The sequence below is a fragment of the Chamaea fasciata genome, unplaced genomic scaffold, assembly GCF_029207755.1.
Source record: "Chamaea fasciata isolate MVZ Bird 193981 ecotype frontalis unplaced genomic scaffold, bChaFas1.0.hap1 SCAF_1, whole genome shotgun sequence".
In the NCBI taxonomy this organism is placed as follows: Eukaryota; Metazoa; Chordata; class Aves; order Passeriformes; family Sylviidae; genus Chamaea; species Chamaea fasciata.
Window position 1 is genome coordinate 148,758,437 of NW_027094086.1, and position 12,765 is coordinate 148,771,201.

General features: G+C 50.5%; 2 protein-coding genes across 3 annotated transcripts in view; both read right to left on the bottom strand.

Moving 5' to 3' along the window:
- Positions 1-2,303: 2,303 nt before the first annotated feature.
- Positions 2,304-8,502, bottom strand: LOC136296658 (solute carrier family 22 member 13-like). The gene is made up of 10 exons (XM_066195991.1): positions 8,131-8,502; positions 7,036-7,139; positions 6,543-6,697; positions 6,055-6,223; positions 5,526-5,646; positions 4,878-4,972; positions 4,355-4,569; positions 3,777-3,885; positions 3,415-3,625; positions 2,304-2,924 (listed from the first exon to the last, which is right to left on the bottom strand). Exons 1-10 carry the CDS (start codon positions 8,500-8,502, stop codon positions 2,829-2,831), a joined length of 1,647 nt encoding a protein of 548 aa, XP_066052088.1. The 3' UTR covers positions 2,304-2,828.
- A 1,370-nt stretch (positions 8,503-9,872) lies between these two features.
- The window catches only part of OXSR1 (oxidative stress responsive kinase 1), an 87,905-nt gene continuing 85,012 nt past the window's right edge, over positions 9,873-12,765 (bottom strand). For both annotated transcript variants that reach the window (XM_066201399.1, XM_066201391.1), the window contains one exon: positions 9,873-12,596. In XM_066201399.1, the coding sequence (XP_066057496.1) occupies positions 12,522-12,596 (75 nt within the window). In that variant the 3' untranslated portion in view covers positions 9,873-12,521. The remainder of the gene's footprint in view (positions 12,597-12,765) is intronic.

Here is a 12,765-nt window from a genome sequence, read left to right on the forward strand (position 1 = left end):
TGCCAGAGGTTCCACTGGTGCCCATCTGTTTCACCCAAGCTGCTGCATGATATTTTTTTCCTTCCCTGAGACACAAAAGCTAGTGTCATTTTGCTCCCCCTGCCACACAGCCTCTGTTTCTTTCCCTGGCATTTTGGGGTTTTTGTTCTGCTCTGGGTGGCTGTGTGTGCGTTGGGGGTAAGGTTCTGACAGTTCAGTATCTAGCATTTATTCCATTTTTTTTCTTTGCCACACGGGCATTTTATCAATGAACAGTTGGTTTTTTCACTTTCACCCACTGGTATCCATTTTCTCATTGACAAAAAAAAAAGGGGGGATTACTGAAGCCCTTCTCTTTGGAAGAAGCATTAATTCCAGAGCATTTCCCCTAAATTTGTGTCTAAAATAAGACAACCTGCTCTTCCCAGATAAACCTCTCTACCCTATTTTGTCCTCATCACCTCATCAGCCTTTTGGCTCCTTCCTTTCAATATGGAATCATCCTCTTTGCCTTAGTTATTTCTTAGGTCACACTTTACCCTTTGCCTTTACCCATGGCCTCAATCATGAGAGGCCAGAACACCCCACTGTGTGCAGCAAAAATGTATTTGCATTCCCACAGGTTCATGTTTGCATTCCCACACGCTGTTCCAGCACTCCTGGCTCCACTTTGTGCCGTCACCTCTACTCATTACAGTGCAAGGCCATGTGCAGGCTGGCTGGGAGTGACACTAAGGCACTGCAAAAACATTGGACATCCTCCCACATGTGCTGAGCAAAACATGACCCAAGCTATTCAGGTGCTCTTCAAGTGACAGTCCAGGGGTATTCAAATGACAAGGTTCAGTGATCCAGAGAAGATAAAATCTAATACAGAGCTGAGTGAATCCAGATGAGGCCACAAAGATAATTAGAAGGATTGAAGAACTTCTCCTGTAAGGAAAGGCTGAGAGAGTTTGGATTGTTCTGCCTGAAGAAGAGAAGGCCCTATGGAGACCTTAGAGCCCCTTCCATTGCCTGAAGGGGCTCCAAGAAAGCTGAAGAGGGACTTGGGACAAGAGCATGGAGTGACACGACAAGGTGGAATGGGATAAAACTAACAGAGGGGAGATATAGATTAGATGTTAGGAAGAAATCCTTCCCTGTGAGGGTGGTGATGCCCTGGCACAGAGTTCCCAGAGAAGCTGTGGCTGCTCCATCCCAGGAAGTGTCCAAGGCCAGGTTGATGTGGCTTGGAGCAATCTGGGATAGCAGAGGGTGTCCCTGCGTGTGGCAGTTGGGGGATTGCAATGAGATGGTCTTAAAGGTCCCTTCCCACCCAAACCACTCCAAGATTCCATGAAAGGGATCCTCAGCCCACTGGAGGCACAAATGAGCTGCAAGCAGAAGTAGATCAGCTGTGCTTGGATGCCTTTATTTATGAAATGAACTAAACCAGAGAGTCTCAGAGTACAATTTCCACAGTGGTTCCTTCTGTAACTGTACATTTGGCTCCAAGCTCTTCCCTCAGCCTTTACCCTCAATGCCTTGTTTTCCATAAAAGCCTAAAGGAAGCACATCCCAGCCTTTTCCAAGGAAAGGGCAAAAGACTGAGCTCCTCTGTTCCCAGGGTACTGAAGAGGAGCACCACAGCAAATCCTCTGAAAAGCAGTGCCAGAGAGAACATGGCACCACAGCCAGGCCCTCCTGGCAGGACACTGTCACATGCCACTGATTTTATCCAAAACTCTGTCTTGATCAAACTGAATATCCATGAGGTACTTTGGTCCATAGAAAACATGTAGGCATGACAATGGAGAGAAGAAATACTCTGGTTTAACACTTCTTGACACTGCCAGGAAAAACCTTTGAGCTGTACAGCCAAAGATGAAGAACTACCATGTGCAACTCCCAGGCTTCATCTGTACCCATCCAGTGGGAAAAGAAAGTTGGACTGAGGGACGTGAGATAATATGAAGGGAAGCACAGGAAAAACACTTTTTTTTTTTTTTCACAGTATAAGACAAAAACGGTCCTAAATCTTTCAAAGACAAAATGGATCCAGCAAAAAAGGAGTAGATTAGAACAGAGTAGAAAGGGCTTGACATTTCCTAGAAAGATTTGCACTTTTTTCTAAGAGACCAACTCCCACAACATCCCTCAGTTTCCTGGAATGGACCAAATCAATTTGGTCCCACACTGCAGCACAAGAGCACCCTTTACCATGCCCAAAGCATCATGACAGGCATCAATTCAAAGCCACCAGCAATAAAGTGAAAATTCTGCTGCTTGTTAGACGGCCTTGCTCCCTGCATGCTGTTTCTTCCATCACATCTTTTTTTTTTCCTCAGCTGAGTATCTCAAATTAAGAAAAAAAAAAAAAAAGGAGTGTTGTTATGAGAGAATGGGATGATCTTGCTAGACAGTCACGATAAATCACTCCTTGCAAGTGTGAGATTATTTTCAGTGCTGCATCTGCTCCGGCTCTCCTGTTAGTGAGCCCAGTTCTCTCTTGCGAGTTTATTCAATGCTCTAGTGGGTGTCTCTGGACAGAGTTTACAGTCTCACCTTCCTGGAGACACAACACAAAAAATGAAGAGGAGGTGCCTCCATTCTAATTCTTGATTTCTTTCTTTTTTCCCTCAAGTAAAAAGCACCCAATTTTCTCTGGCGAGAGCACTGCTGGACCCCAGTGACAGCCTGCAGTGCCTGAGGACAAGCTACAGAGGGAGATACAGGAAGGCAAAAAAGACAAGGAAACCCAAGAATTGGCAGCGATGGCCTAAGCAGTGGTGGTGGAGAGACCCTGCCTGTCCTCAGTGCTCACACAGCACTGGGCTGCCTTTATCCACAGCCACCTGCAGACCCAGCTAGAAGTACGTGGTCTTCGTGCTCTCAGTGTCTTGGCCATCACCTTTTCCTTTCACCTGCCCATTCTGAGAGCCGCTGGTGGCATTTTCGCAGACCTGAGGAAAGGGAAAAGGGCGTAAAAAGCCAGGAAAGGTGTGCCATGAGCTGATGGCAGGCGTCCCTCAGACAAGCAGCCCTCAGCAACCTGGATCCCATTCCCTACTGTTCCTGTGGACACCCTTCTCCCAGCAAGGCAACAAAAGTACTGGGGTGCAATTCCACCTGGTCCCATGGGGAATGACGGCTGGGAGCTTTGAGGGGGTGAAAGCCAGAGGATGTGGTCACAAGGCACGAGTACTTCCCTGAGGTGAGCAGAGGGAGGAAAGCGGAGCACTGGCTGTTCTACCCCATGGATAGGAATGAAGGGATGGCCTCCACAAGGAGGATTATGGGGTACCCTCCCGTCCCTCCACAGTGGGACAGCCCCACTCCATGCCCTCCCACCTCTGTAACTCCTAAAGAAACTTCCAGCACGTGCAACGCCAAGGGGCTCCCCCAGCGCTGGCTCCCCACACCCCCACCCCAGAGGCGGCCCCAGGGACCCACCTCAGCCGGGGGCTGGCCGTCCGCCGTGTCATCCGGCAGCTCCGTACCGCGGGTCTCGGGCAGCAGGACACAGAGCAGCCCCCCCAGCACGGGGGTGCTGCCGAAGATGGCCATGGGGATGGCCCGGTGGTACTGCCCCAGGAGACGGACCAGCGGGGCCAGGATCCCGGCCACCCGCGCCGACATGGAGCACAGCCCCACGCCCGTCTGCCTGCGGGAGCGAGCGGCGGCGGGCGGTGTGGGCAGGGGCCGCCCCCAGGACACCGCGGGGCTGAGCGCGGCCGCGGGGACGGCCGGGCTCCTGCCCCATCGGCACTGCCGGCCGCGGCAGAGGGAAGCTCCGACGTGTGGGGAGAGCTCACCTGACGATCGTGGGGAAGAGCTCGGCAGCATAGACGTAGGAGGTGGAGAAGGAGGCTGAGGCAGCAAACTTGCCAATGGTGGCCAGGACGGTGGTTGCCACGGGCTGCTCTGAGGGGAGGAGGAGGAGGAGAGACGGCTGCTGTGGGATGGCGGAGGGCTCAGCACCACTCACGGATGGCGGCTGGGGATTGCAGGGACAGCTGTGTCACCTGCAGGGAGCCCTCGCCTCTGACAGTGTCTGAGCGTGGACCAGGCTGCTCTGGCCTGGTGGCCACTTTTAGTGCACTCTCCATCCATCCATCATCTCACCTCCCCCGGTAGTAATTTTCCCAGAGCACGGCTCTGTTGATAGAGCCCTCTGGGCTCATCTCTGCCCTCTGCTATCGCAATCAGCAAGAAGTTTTGGTTTTTGGGAACGGGCTCTGTGGGTTCGGCCAGGCCTCTGTGGCCAGGGTCAGCTCAGCCCTAGAGGGATGTGAGCCACCCTGGCTGGGACAGAACCAGCAAGGGAAGGGTTGGGGCTCTGAGCCTCCCTGTCCCAGAGGATGTCCTCTCCATATGGGACAAGGTCGTTCACCTTCAGGGATGCCGGTGATGATCAGACACACGAGGCCACTCAGCACCAGGAGAACAGCCTGCGTTTTCCTCCTCCCAAACCTCTGCAGAGTGAAGATACAACCAACACGGGCTGGAATTTCCACTGCTCCAAAGGCCAGCTGAGTCAGGTAGATGTCCAGGCCAAAATTTGTCACGTTCAGACTCAGCCCGTAGTAGACAAAGCTGTTCACAAACCTGAAAGCCAGGCAGGGTGGCACTGAGCAGGTGTTAGCTATGAGGAAATGCAGCACTGATCTCCAGTGACAACATTTTGGCCAAGCCACAGCATTTCCAAGGAGATGTAAAACCAGAGGAATACCACAGGCCTGCCAAAGCTGGAAATGCTATAACCTTTCCCACAAAACATCTTAAACAGCCAAAACATGAAACATCCATCAAATAACACTCAAAACCCACAAGGTGAATTTCTAAATGATTAATTGTCAATCCCTTCTTTCCTTTCACCTAGAAGTTTGGGAAGAATGCACCAGGGAATGTCTTACCAGACACATGACATGATTAAAGTCACCTTCCGCAGGTGCTTCTTCCGAAAGAGATCCAGGAAACTTCCAGACTTGACCTCTTTCTCAGGCTTCAGCTTCAAAACACAGGGAGTCAAAGAGTCAGAGCAGGAAAAGGAAACCCAAGTCCAGCTCCTTTTCCATCTGCAGTCCATGGAAAGCCTCAGTGGGACAGGCCTGTGACCCCCAGTGCTCTGGGAAGGAGGGCAGCCCAGTGGGGCTGGGCTCCTGCCTCTGTGCCCTGGGTGCCCAGCACAGGGGGTGGTGACTGACAGGCTCCTCAGGATGAACATCTCCCCAGTGTAGGAACTTTGGGGTGGGCAAGGAGGGAACTCCCCCTGAGGCATTTCTGCATGGAAACCCCCAGACTAAACAGAGACTTTGTGCTCATCAGCCACACTCCAGGAATCCTCACAGGACAAAAGCCAGGGAAGCATTCCAGTCCTTCCCACATCCCCAGGGGGACTCCAGAAAGCTCCAGGCTGAGCATCAGCAGAAGCTGGGCCTCTTCCCTGACCTCGTCCCTGTGTAACTCATTCTCCAGTGGGAATGGAGAGATGTTTCTGGGCTGAGCTCCAGGGGCTGCTGCGAGGCCCAGGGCAGTGTCTGAGGACAAGAACCCCCCAGTACCTGCTCCAGGAGCTCTGCTGGGAGGCTGCGCTTGTTGGTGGCTGCCGCCTTCTGCAGGACCTTCTTGGCTTCCTCGATTCTGCCTTTGGTCACCAGCCAGCGAGGTGACTCTGGGAGCACCCTGCCAGGAGGGAAGGCCAGGACATGCTGCTGAGTCCTGCTGGGCTCCCCCACAGCCCCTTTCTCTGGGACCATGCCCAGCAAGCCTTGGCCAGCACAGAATCCTCTGCTTTGGAAGGGACCCACAAGGATCATCAAGTCCAACTCTGAAGTGAATGGCCCATGGGATGGATGGGTCTAAATACCCAAAATTTAGGCTCCAAAGGCCACATCTGGAGACCTGAAGCAAAGCAGCTGCTGCTCTCAGGAGTCCAGTGCCCAGGGAGATGTGCTGAGGTCTGCAGCAGCTTCTCCACCACCTGCACTCCAATGGGAAAGGCCCAGCTTGGTTCTGAGCTGCTGCCACCTCCTCACTCACACCCTCTCACTGCTTTCATGTCTGCAGGAGCTCCATCCACATCCTACTTACCCGAAGCAGAAGAAAAAGGCAAATATAAGAACAGATCCTGCAATTTCCAGCAGCCTCCAGTTGCGAATCCCATAACTCAAACCAGCCAAAATCATCTGCCCGATGGCAAAACAGCAGTGAGAAGTGAGCACTGCCTTTGGCCGGGAGGAGACACCGATCCATTCCGTAGCTGAAAGGAAGAAGGAAGCTCAGAGTTTCCCCTGAGGCAAACAGGGTGTTTCCCTGGAGAATTATTCTGGAGGTGCGGATTAGACTGACCTCCTGTGCTGGGACACTGTGCCCTTGCCCTCCTCTGAGCACTGGCTGGGGAGAGATGCTCCCCAAAGCTCTGACTGAGGGCTGAGACGTTGCCAAAGTAACAAAAGACAGTGAAGATCAAGACCTGTCCTCGCCAGGGTGTTTTTCTAGTCAAACATGAATATTTTTATTTCTTTGAAGACTTTTCTATTGCATCTTGAGATGCCCCGGGGCAAGGGCATCCTACTCACCTAAGGCCAGTATTGTCATGGTGATCCCTGACACAGAGGCCCCCACGACACACCTGAAGGCCATGTACACATAGAAATGGGGCACAAAGGCAATTCCCAGGCCAAACAAGCCCTGGAGGAAGACGGAGAGCAGAATGACTGGGCGGCGGCCAATCCTGGGGAGAAACAGGGAAGACACAATCGGTGTGTGGAGAGACCCCATGGAGATGGCAAGGAGCCCAGCAGGTTATATAGTGATCTTTACCACCTGATAAGGCTCAGATTAGACTGTGGGGTGACAAGAGAAGCACTGTACACACATGCTGTGTCTCTCTACCTTCCCCTCCCTGTGTGGCCATGTCCTCATGGGTCCAGAGGACTTTGGTCAGGGTCCCTGTTAGTGAGAAGTGGTGACAAAATGCACAGGGTGCACAGTCCAGACAGGTTCACATCACCTGCACCTGTGCTGGGCTGGCTTTGCACAGACCCTGGGCAGGGGGCTGTGGCTCCTCACCTGTCACTCAGAGGCCCAAAGATCATGGATCCCAGGAGCAGCCCTGCCATGTAGATGGCCTGGGCAATGTCATTCAGGTTCTTCCTGTCACACACCAGGTCAAACTGGAGAAAGGAGAAACAGATGCTTTGGTATCCCCTTTTCCAAGGATGTGAATCCCCACAGTATGCACAGGGCACACAAGTCAGAGGACAAGCCATTGGGACACTCCACTGGGTCACTCTCCCACGCACTAGGACCTGCAGGAGTCCTCCTTGTCCAACCCAGCCAACCCAGGGAGCCTCCTGGTCAGCAAATTTTGCTTTAGGTGGGCGTGGGGACAGAAGCAGCAGCTTCCTTCCTGTCAGACCACCTGACCTCCCAGAGGAGAAAGGATGCATGCAATGCTGATTCCTGGGACAAGCACTTTCTGTTGAAGATATGTCCTGCAACAACCAGCATCCAGAGGACATCAATGGAAAGAACGGCATAGGAAGGATCATAGAACCATAAAATGGTTTGGGTTGGAAAGGACATTAAAGATCATCTAATTTTAACTCTCTTACCATGGCCAGGGCACCTTACACTAGACCAGGTAGATCAGAACCTCACCCAACCTGGCCTTGGACACTTCCAGGGATGGGACAGCCACATCTTCTCTGGGCAACCTGTGCCAGGGCTTCACCACCCTCACAGCAAAGGATTTCTTACTAATATTTAATCCAAACCTACTCTCCTTTATCTTAATTTAGCATCTTTCTCAGCTAACAATTGTGATCTTGGGGGTTGGACATGACAACTTTTAAAGGACCCTTCTGAGCCAACCATTCCACGGTATTAAGTTGGAAAGGTTAACCCCTGTATGCAGAGGGATGGGGAAACCCAGGGGCAGGAGGTCCCTCCAGGAGTGATTTATCCCCTCACTGGCACCTCTATCACAGCCTGCACCCTCTCCAGGCCCAAACCTGGGGGCTGCATGGTGGGGCCAAGGTCCCCAACCCACACCTGCTGTAAATCCCAACTGCAGCACGGTCAGGCACCAGCTCTGGGGGAACTGTGGCCATTCGGGTGTCCCACTCCTTCCACATCCCAGCACATCAAACAGCAAATACAGACCTCGGTCAGCAGGGAGGGTGGCTGCTCTGAGGGGTACACCCAGCCATTGATGCACTTCTCTGTGTCATTGAGTCCATAGGCCACAATGGAATCGAGGTCCCAGTCCACTGGGGAGTACATGGAGCACTGCTCAAACTCCCCATCCGTGCTCCGGGGCAGGGTGAGGTTCAGCTGCTCTTCCTCCGTCAGGTTGGGGCCCACGGCACGGATCCAGCTGGTATCACAGTGGTAAGGCACTTCTGCAACCATGAAAAGCTGGCAAAACTGGTGGAAAGCCACACTGAGGCAGGGGATCACAGAGAGCAGCACCAGGCATTTCTGGAATCGCCCAAAATCACCAACCGCTTTCAAAATTTCCCCGACACCTGACATTGGTGGCTGTGTCTGGGACAGGACAGTGCTGGGACAGACTTCTCAGAGGGCTGGAATTAATGTTTAAACCTCAGATAAGCTCTGCAGTCATAGACAGTCACTAGAAGCACATCATGTAATATATTAATCATCCCTGTGCCACCCACAAACATCCAGTGCTGGCTGGAGCAGAAGGACCCCTGTTTCAGGGAACCTGGGCCACCTCTGCCAGGGCCAGGTGGCATTGAGAGGGCACAGACTCTTCTCCACTGTGACTGCAAAAGCTTCATTTGCTGAACCACTCAGGAAAGCAAGGTTCAGAGAGGCCAAAATGAGCCCGGCATGATGCAGAGCTGGGGATAGCCCAGAGGAATAAAGGGAATTACATTAATGGATGGGCAGAACCAGGGATGAGGAAGGGCAGCCAGTTCATTGTGATTCCAGGGGATGGCAGCTGCCATTTCCTTCATCTTTTGCAGATTCCTTATGCAACACAAGCGAGCCAAGCACAGGGTGTCCCCCCTTCCCACCTGTTCTGGGTCACCCTGCAGGCTGGGGTGCCAAATGTGAAGAGGGCTTGGGGAAGAGGTAAAGGGATGGGACAAATTTGACACAGGGCAATGGTTCTTGAGGCCCAAATGCCTAAAACGATCATCAAGAACTCAAGTCCAGCATTGCTCAGCCCATCCCTCATGTAGGAAAAGCATTTGCCTGGGGCCCCTTTGAGATATCCATGAGGTGCTCAAAAGCCACTTGGATACTCCTGCTGCCCACAGATCGATCCATGAGAAGGGCATTGTAAAGCATGCTGGAAAACAGACCATGGATGCCCCACTGGGGTTGAGTTGACCAGGGCACCCACTAAGAACAGTTATTGTGGAGCAGAGGAGGGAGTGCAGTTCATGCTCTCACGGCTTGTCAGGGTATAAATCCTCCCACTTTCACACCAGCCTGTGTCATCCTGAGGCATTCCTGGACAAGGGAAACTCATTCCCAGCTGCACAAGCCATGCAGAGCTTGGAGCAAACCTCTCAGCTGGAGACAAAGCTCTCAGGGCACCCTCCTGAGTGCCCTCATGGCTCCATTTCTGCACACAACTCCTGCAGAGAGGCACTCATAGAATGGTTTGGGGTGGAAGGCACCTTAAAGCTCATCCAGTTCCAACCCCTGCCAGGGACAACTGGGACACCTCCCACCAGACAACGTTACTCAGAGCCCCATCCAGCCTCAACTTGATCTCCCTTTCCCCACCGAGTCTTCCTGGGGGCTGTCAAACCTCCCACCACCCCAAACAGAAACGCCCCAGGGGCTGCAGACACAACTCAGACAAACCCCTTCCTCAGGACACACCATCCAACCCAGTGACAAGCAAACCACACATCAAAACCCGGCAATGGACAATTTGTTCTTTATTGATTAAAAATTAGACACATGCAGTAAAATACAAAGTCCAAAAAAGGAAAAAAAGCCTGACTATTTTACATCTTTCATTATAATCTACAATACACCAAAGTTGTGAAGAGGATCCGTTTTCATTAACAGAGCATTGTCCTTAAAAGTAGGAACTAACTTAAAATTACCACCTGCTTCCAGGTTCAGATCAGAAATTTGCACAAAAACCAAATTCTTAATGACACTGGAAAACAATTATGAACAGCATTGGCACTTACTGGAACAACATCAGAAAAGACAGTTGTCTAGCACTGTAATAGCCCAAGTAAATATTTTGGATCCCTACCCAAAAGATCTGGAGATCTATAGAACAAAACCCATCAGCTTCTTCCTTATTTTCTCCATTAAAGAACTACGGAACCTTGGGTTAGCGTGAGCTCAAGCTCTCTAAGTCCTGGCTTTGGGAAAATGGGGAATAACAATAAATAGATGCTGCATTGTTCCATTTGAGCAGTTTGAGTCCTAACCTTCCTCAGCACCAGTACACAAATGAACGAGGAGGTCCCCAGGGCATGCAGGCAGAGGGAAAATAATACTGTACCACAACTACCTTGTCTCTGTATCCTAAAGGCTCCCAACACATCCACACTGAGCACAGGGTGACGGGAAAATCAAGGTGCCAGCCTGCTCTTCCCAAGCCAACAAGCTCAATGGGGGACACTGTAGGGAGTGCTTTGTGTCAGGCCACAGGGAATGGTGCCAACACACACCTGGTCAACCCAGTCACCAACTCCCTGCTATTGGGCACTCGCTTCCTTGGCTCTGGAGAGCATTGGCTCAGCACCCTGGGATGATCTCACTCCCAAATTCTCATCTTCCTCTCCCTCCCCTTCACACTCACCAGCCATGGGGCTGCAAACAGCCCATGGGGACACACCCAATATCTACCCAGAGGCTACAAGCAACAGGGGCGGTAAAAAAAGAACATGCACAATTCAGGAAGCTTCCACAGCTGCTCATAGAGAACAAGATATAAATACAGATTGTTCATCTGAAGACTTGGAAATTAAAAAAAAAAAACCACAAAAAACAAACAAACAAAAAAAAACCCCCCAAAAACCACCAAAAAACCAACAAAACAGAACAAAAGTCCTAATTGAACCTAGTCATTCTGCTCTGTTTCTGCATTGTTTGTGTGTGATGGAAACAAAGCTCATTTCCATCTGCGTGTTAAATTACAGACTTATAATTTCTGTGTAGAAAACACTCCAGAGCCAAGAGCAGTTACAAAGGCCAACTGTGAAACAGTAGGGAAAAAAAAAAAAAGTCAACACCATTTATTATTCACATATTGCATTACAAGTGTCTCTTATCAAACTCAGAGCATAATTTATATTATTCATGTAGAAACTCAACTTCAACACCACATGGAAATAAAAGCTAGATACGTGTGTGACAGGGGTGCAGTGACATCCTGATCAAACGTCGAAGCTTGGGCTGATGCACAGCCCGACGACCCAAGGGATTGAGTGCAGGAGGGACAAACCCAGTGCCCGCTTTTGCCCAGTACAGCCACTCTACTGGTGATTCTTTATTGCTGTAAAACACGACAGGGATGGTTCCACGGGTACCAGCTTGCAGAGGACTGGGGAACACAGTGGGAGGCCAGGCAGGCATGACCAAACTGGGTTTCAGGGACACTTGGAAGTGCATCTGTTCCAGAGGCAGAGTGACACAGATGGCCTCTCCCTGTGACCATGGATATTGTGGACATCATCTGTAAGACCAGTTTCCAGGCAGCAATGCCTCCATGGTCTGCTTCAAGAACAGACTACGTCTAAGATGCAGAATGAAAGCAGCAGGAAGGACTGCTGAATGTAAATTAAAAGGTTCAGCCCTCATGCCATGCCTGGCACTCATGTGGAGAGAACCAAAATGATAAAGAAGAAAAAAAAAAAATTAAGGCAGTTTACAAAGGGAAGCTGACTTCTAACACCTCAAAGTGAAGGAACTTCTCAAAAACACAAACACAAGGGAAGGCAGCTCTCCCTCCTGTGGGTTAAGACTCCGCTTGCTTTCTCAGGTGCAAGCATTCAAACCAGCAGTTTTAAAACACACGGCCAAAGAGAAGCAGATTTCTCAGCACTCCAGGTGACCCAAACCACATGTACACTGGTGTTTCAGATAGAAGGAGAAGCAGGTAAAGAACCAAAAAAAAAAAAAAAAAAAAAAAAAATCCGTTCAGTATTAAAACTTGTGCAAAAACAGCAAGTGAAAAAAATGAAACCACATGTAAGCAAACACTTAGGCAAGATCATCAGAGCAGTGGAACCCCCTGCTTCGTACTCAGTAGTATTTTTCTTTAAAGTAAGGCAATAATAAAATGAACATGCAGGCAATGATGTGTTGGGTCTGCATGTTTGAGATGACAGATACAAAAACATGAGAGTTGTTTACAAAAGGTGTAAACGTCATCGGTAATTTCAGGAAGGTTTGTGATCCTATAAGGAAAATGTTAAAGCTTCTAGGAAGGGGGCTGTAGTTCAATTCTTTGGCAGTAGTGGTTTGTTTTTTTTTTAGGCTAACAGAAGCATTACGAATATGCACATGTGGGTTCTCTGTTGGGAAACATCTCCTGGGACCAATGTTTAGCTGATGCTGAGCTGTGCAAATCCTATAAGTTTGCCATCATCCGGAATTTCTGAGCCGTCGACACCAGATGCCTGAAATAGTGAACAGAGATCCAAATAGCAACACACGTGCTCTGCCTTCGAGCAGAAACCACAAGCAGGTGTATCAGACAGGGTGGGAGGAGGAAGCAGACACAGGACAGCTTTGCACTGTATTCAGCAGCTTGCACTACCCAAAGTTGAGTGCTTTTGTATTTTTGCC

Excerpts from the sequence above, each read along its gene's own strand:
- LOC136296658 (XM_066195991.1), bottom strand. The coding sequence starts at position 8,502 with ATGTCAGGTGTCGGGGAAATTTTGAAAGCGGTTGGTGATTTTGGGCGA. Across the intron at positions 6,224-6,542 it reads CATGACAATACTGGCCTTAG|CTACGGAATGGATCGGTGTC; the intron begins GTGAGTAGGATG and ends TCTTCCTTTCAG. Across the intron at positions 3,886-4,354 it reads CATCACCGGCATCCCTGAAG|AGCAGCCCGTGGCAACCACC; the intron begins GTGAACGACCTT and ends TCCTCCCCTCAG.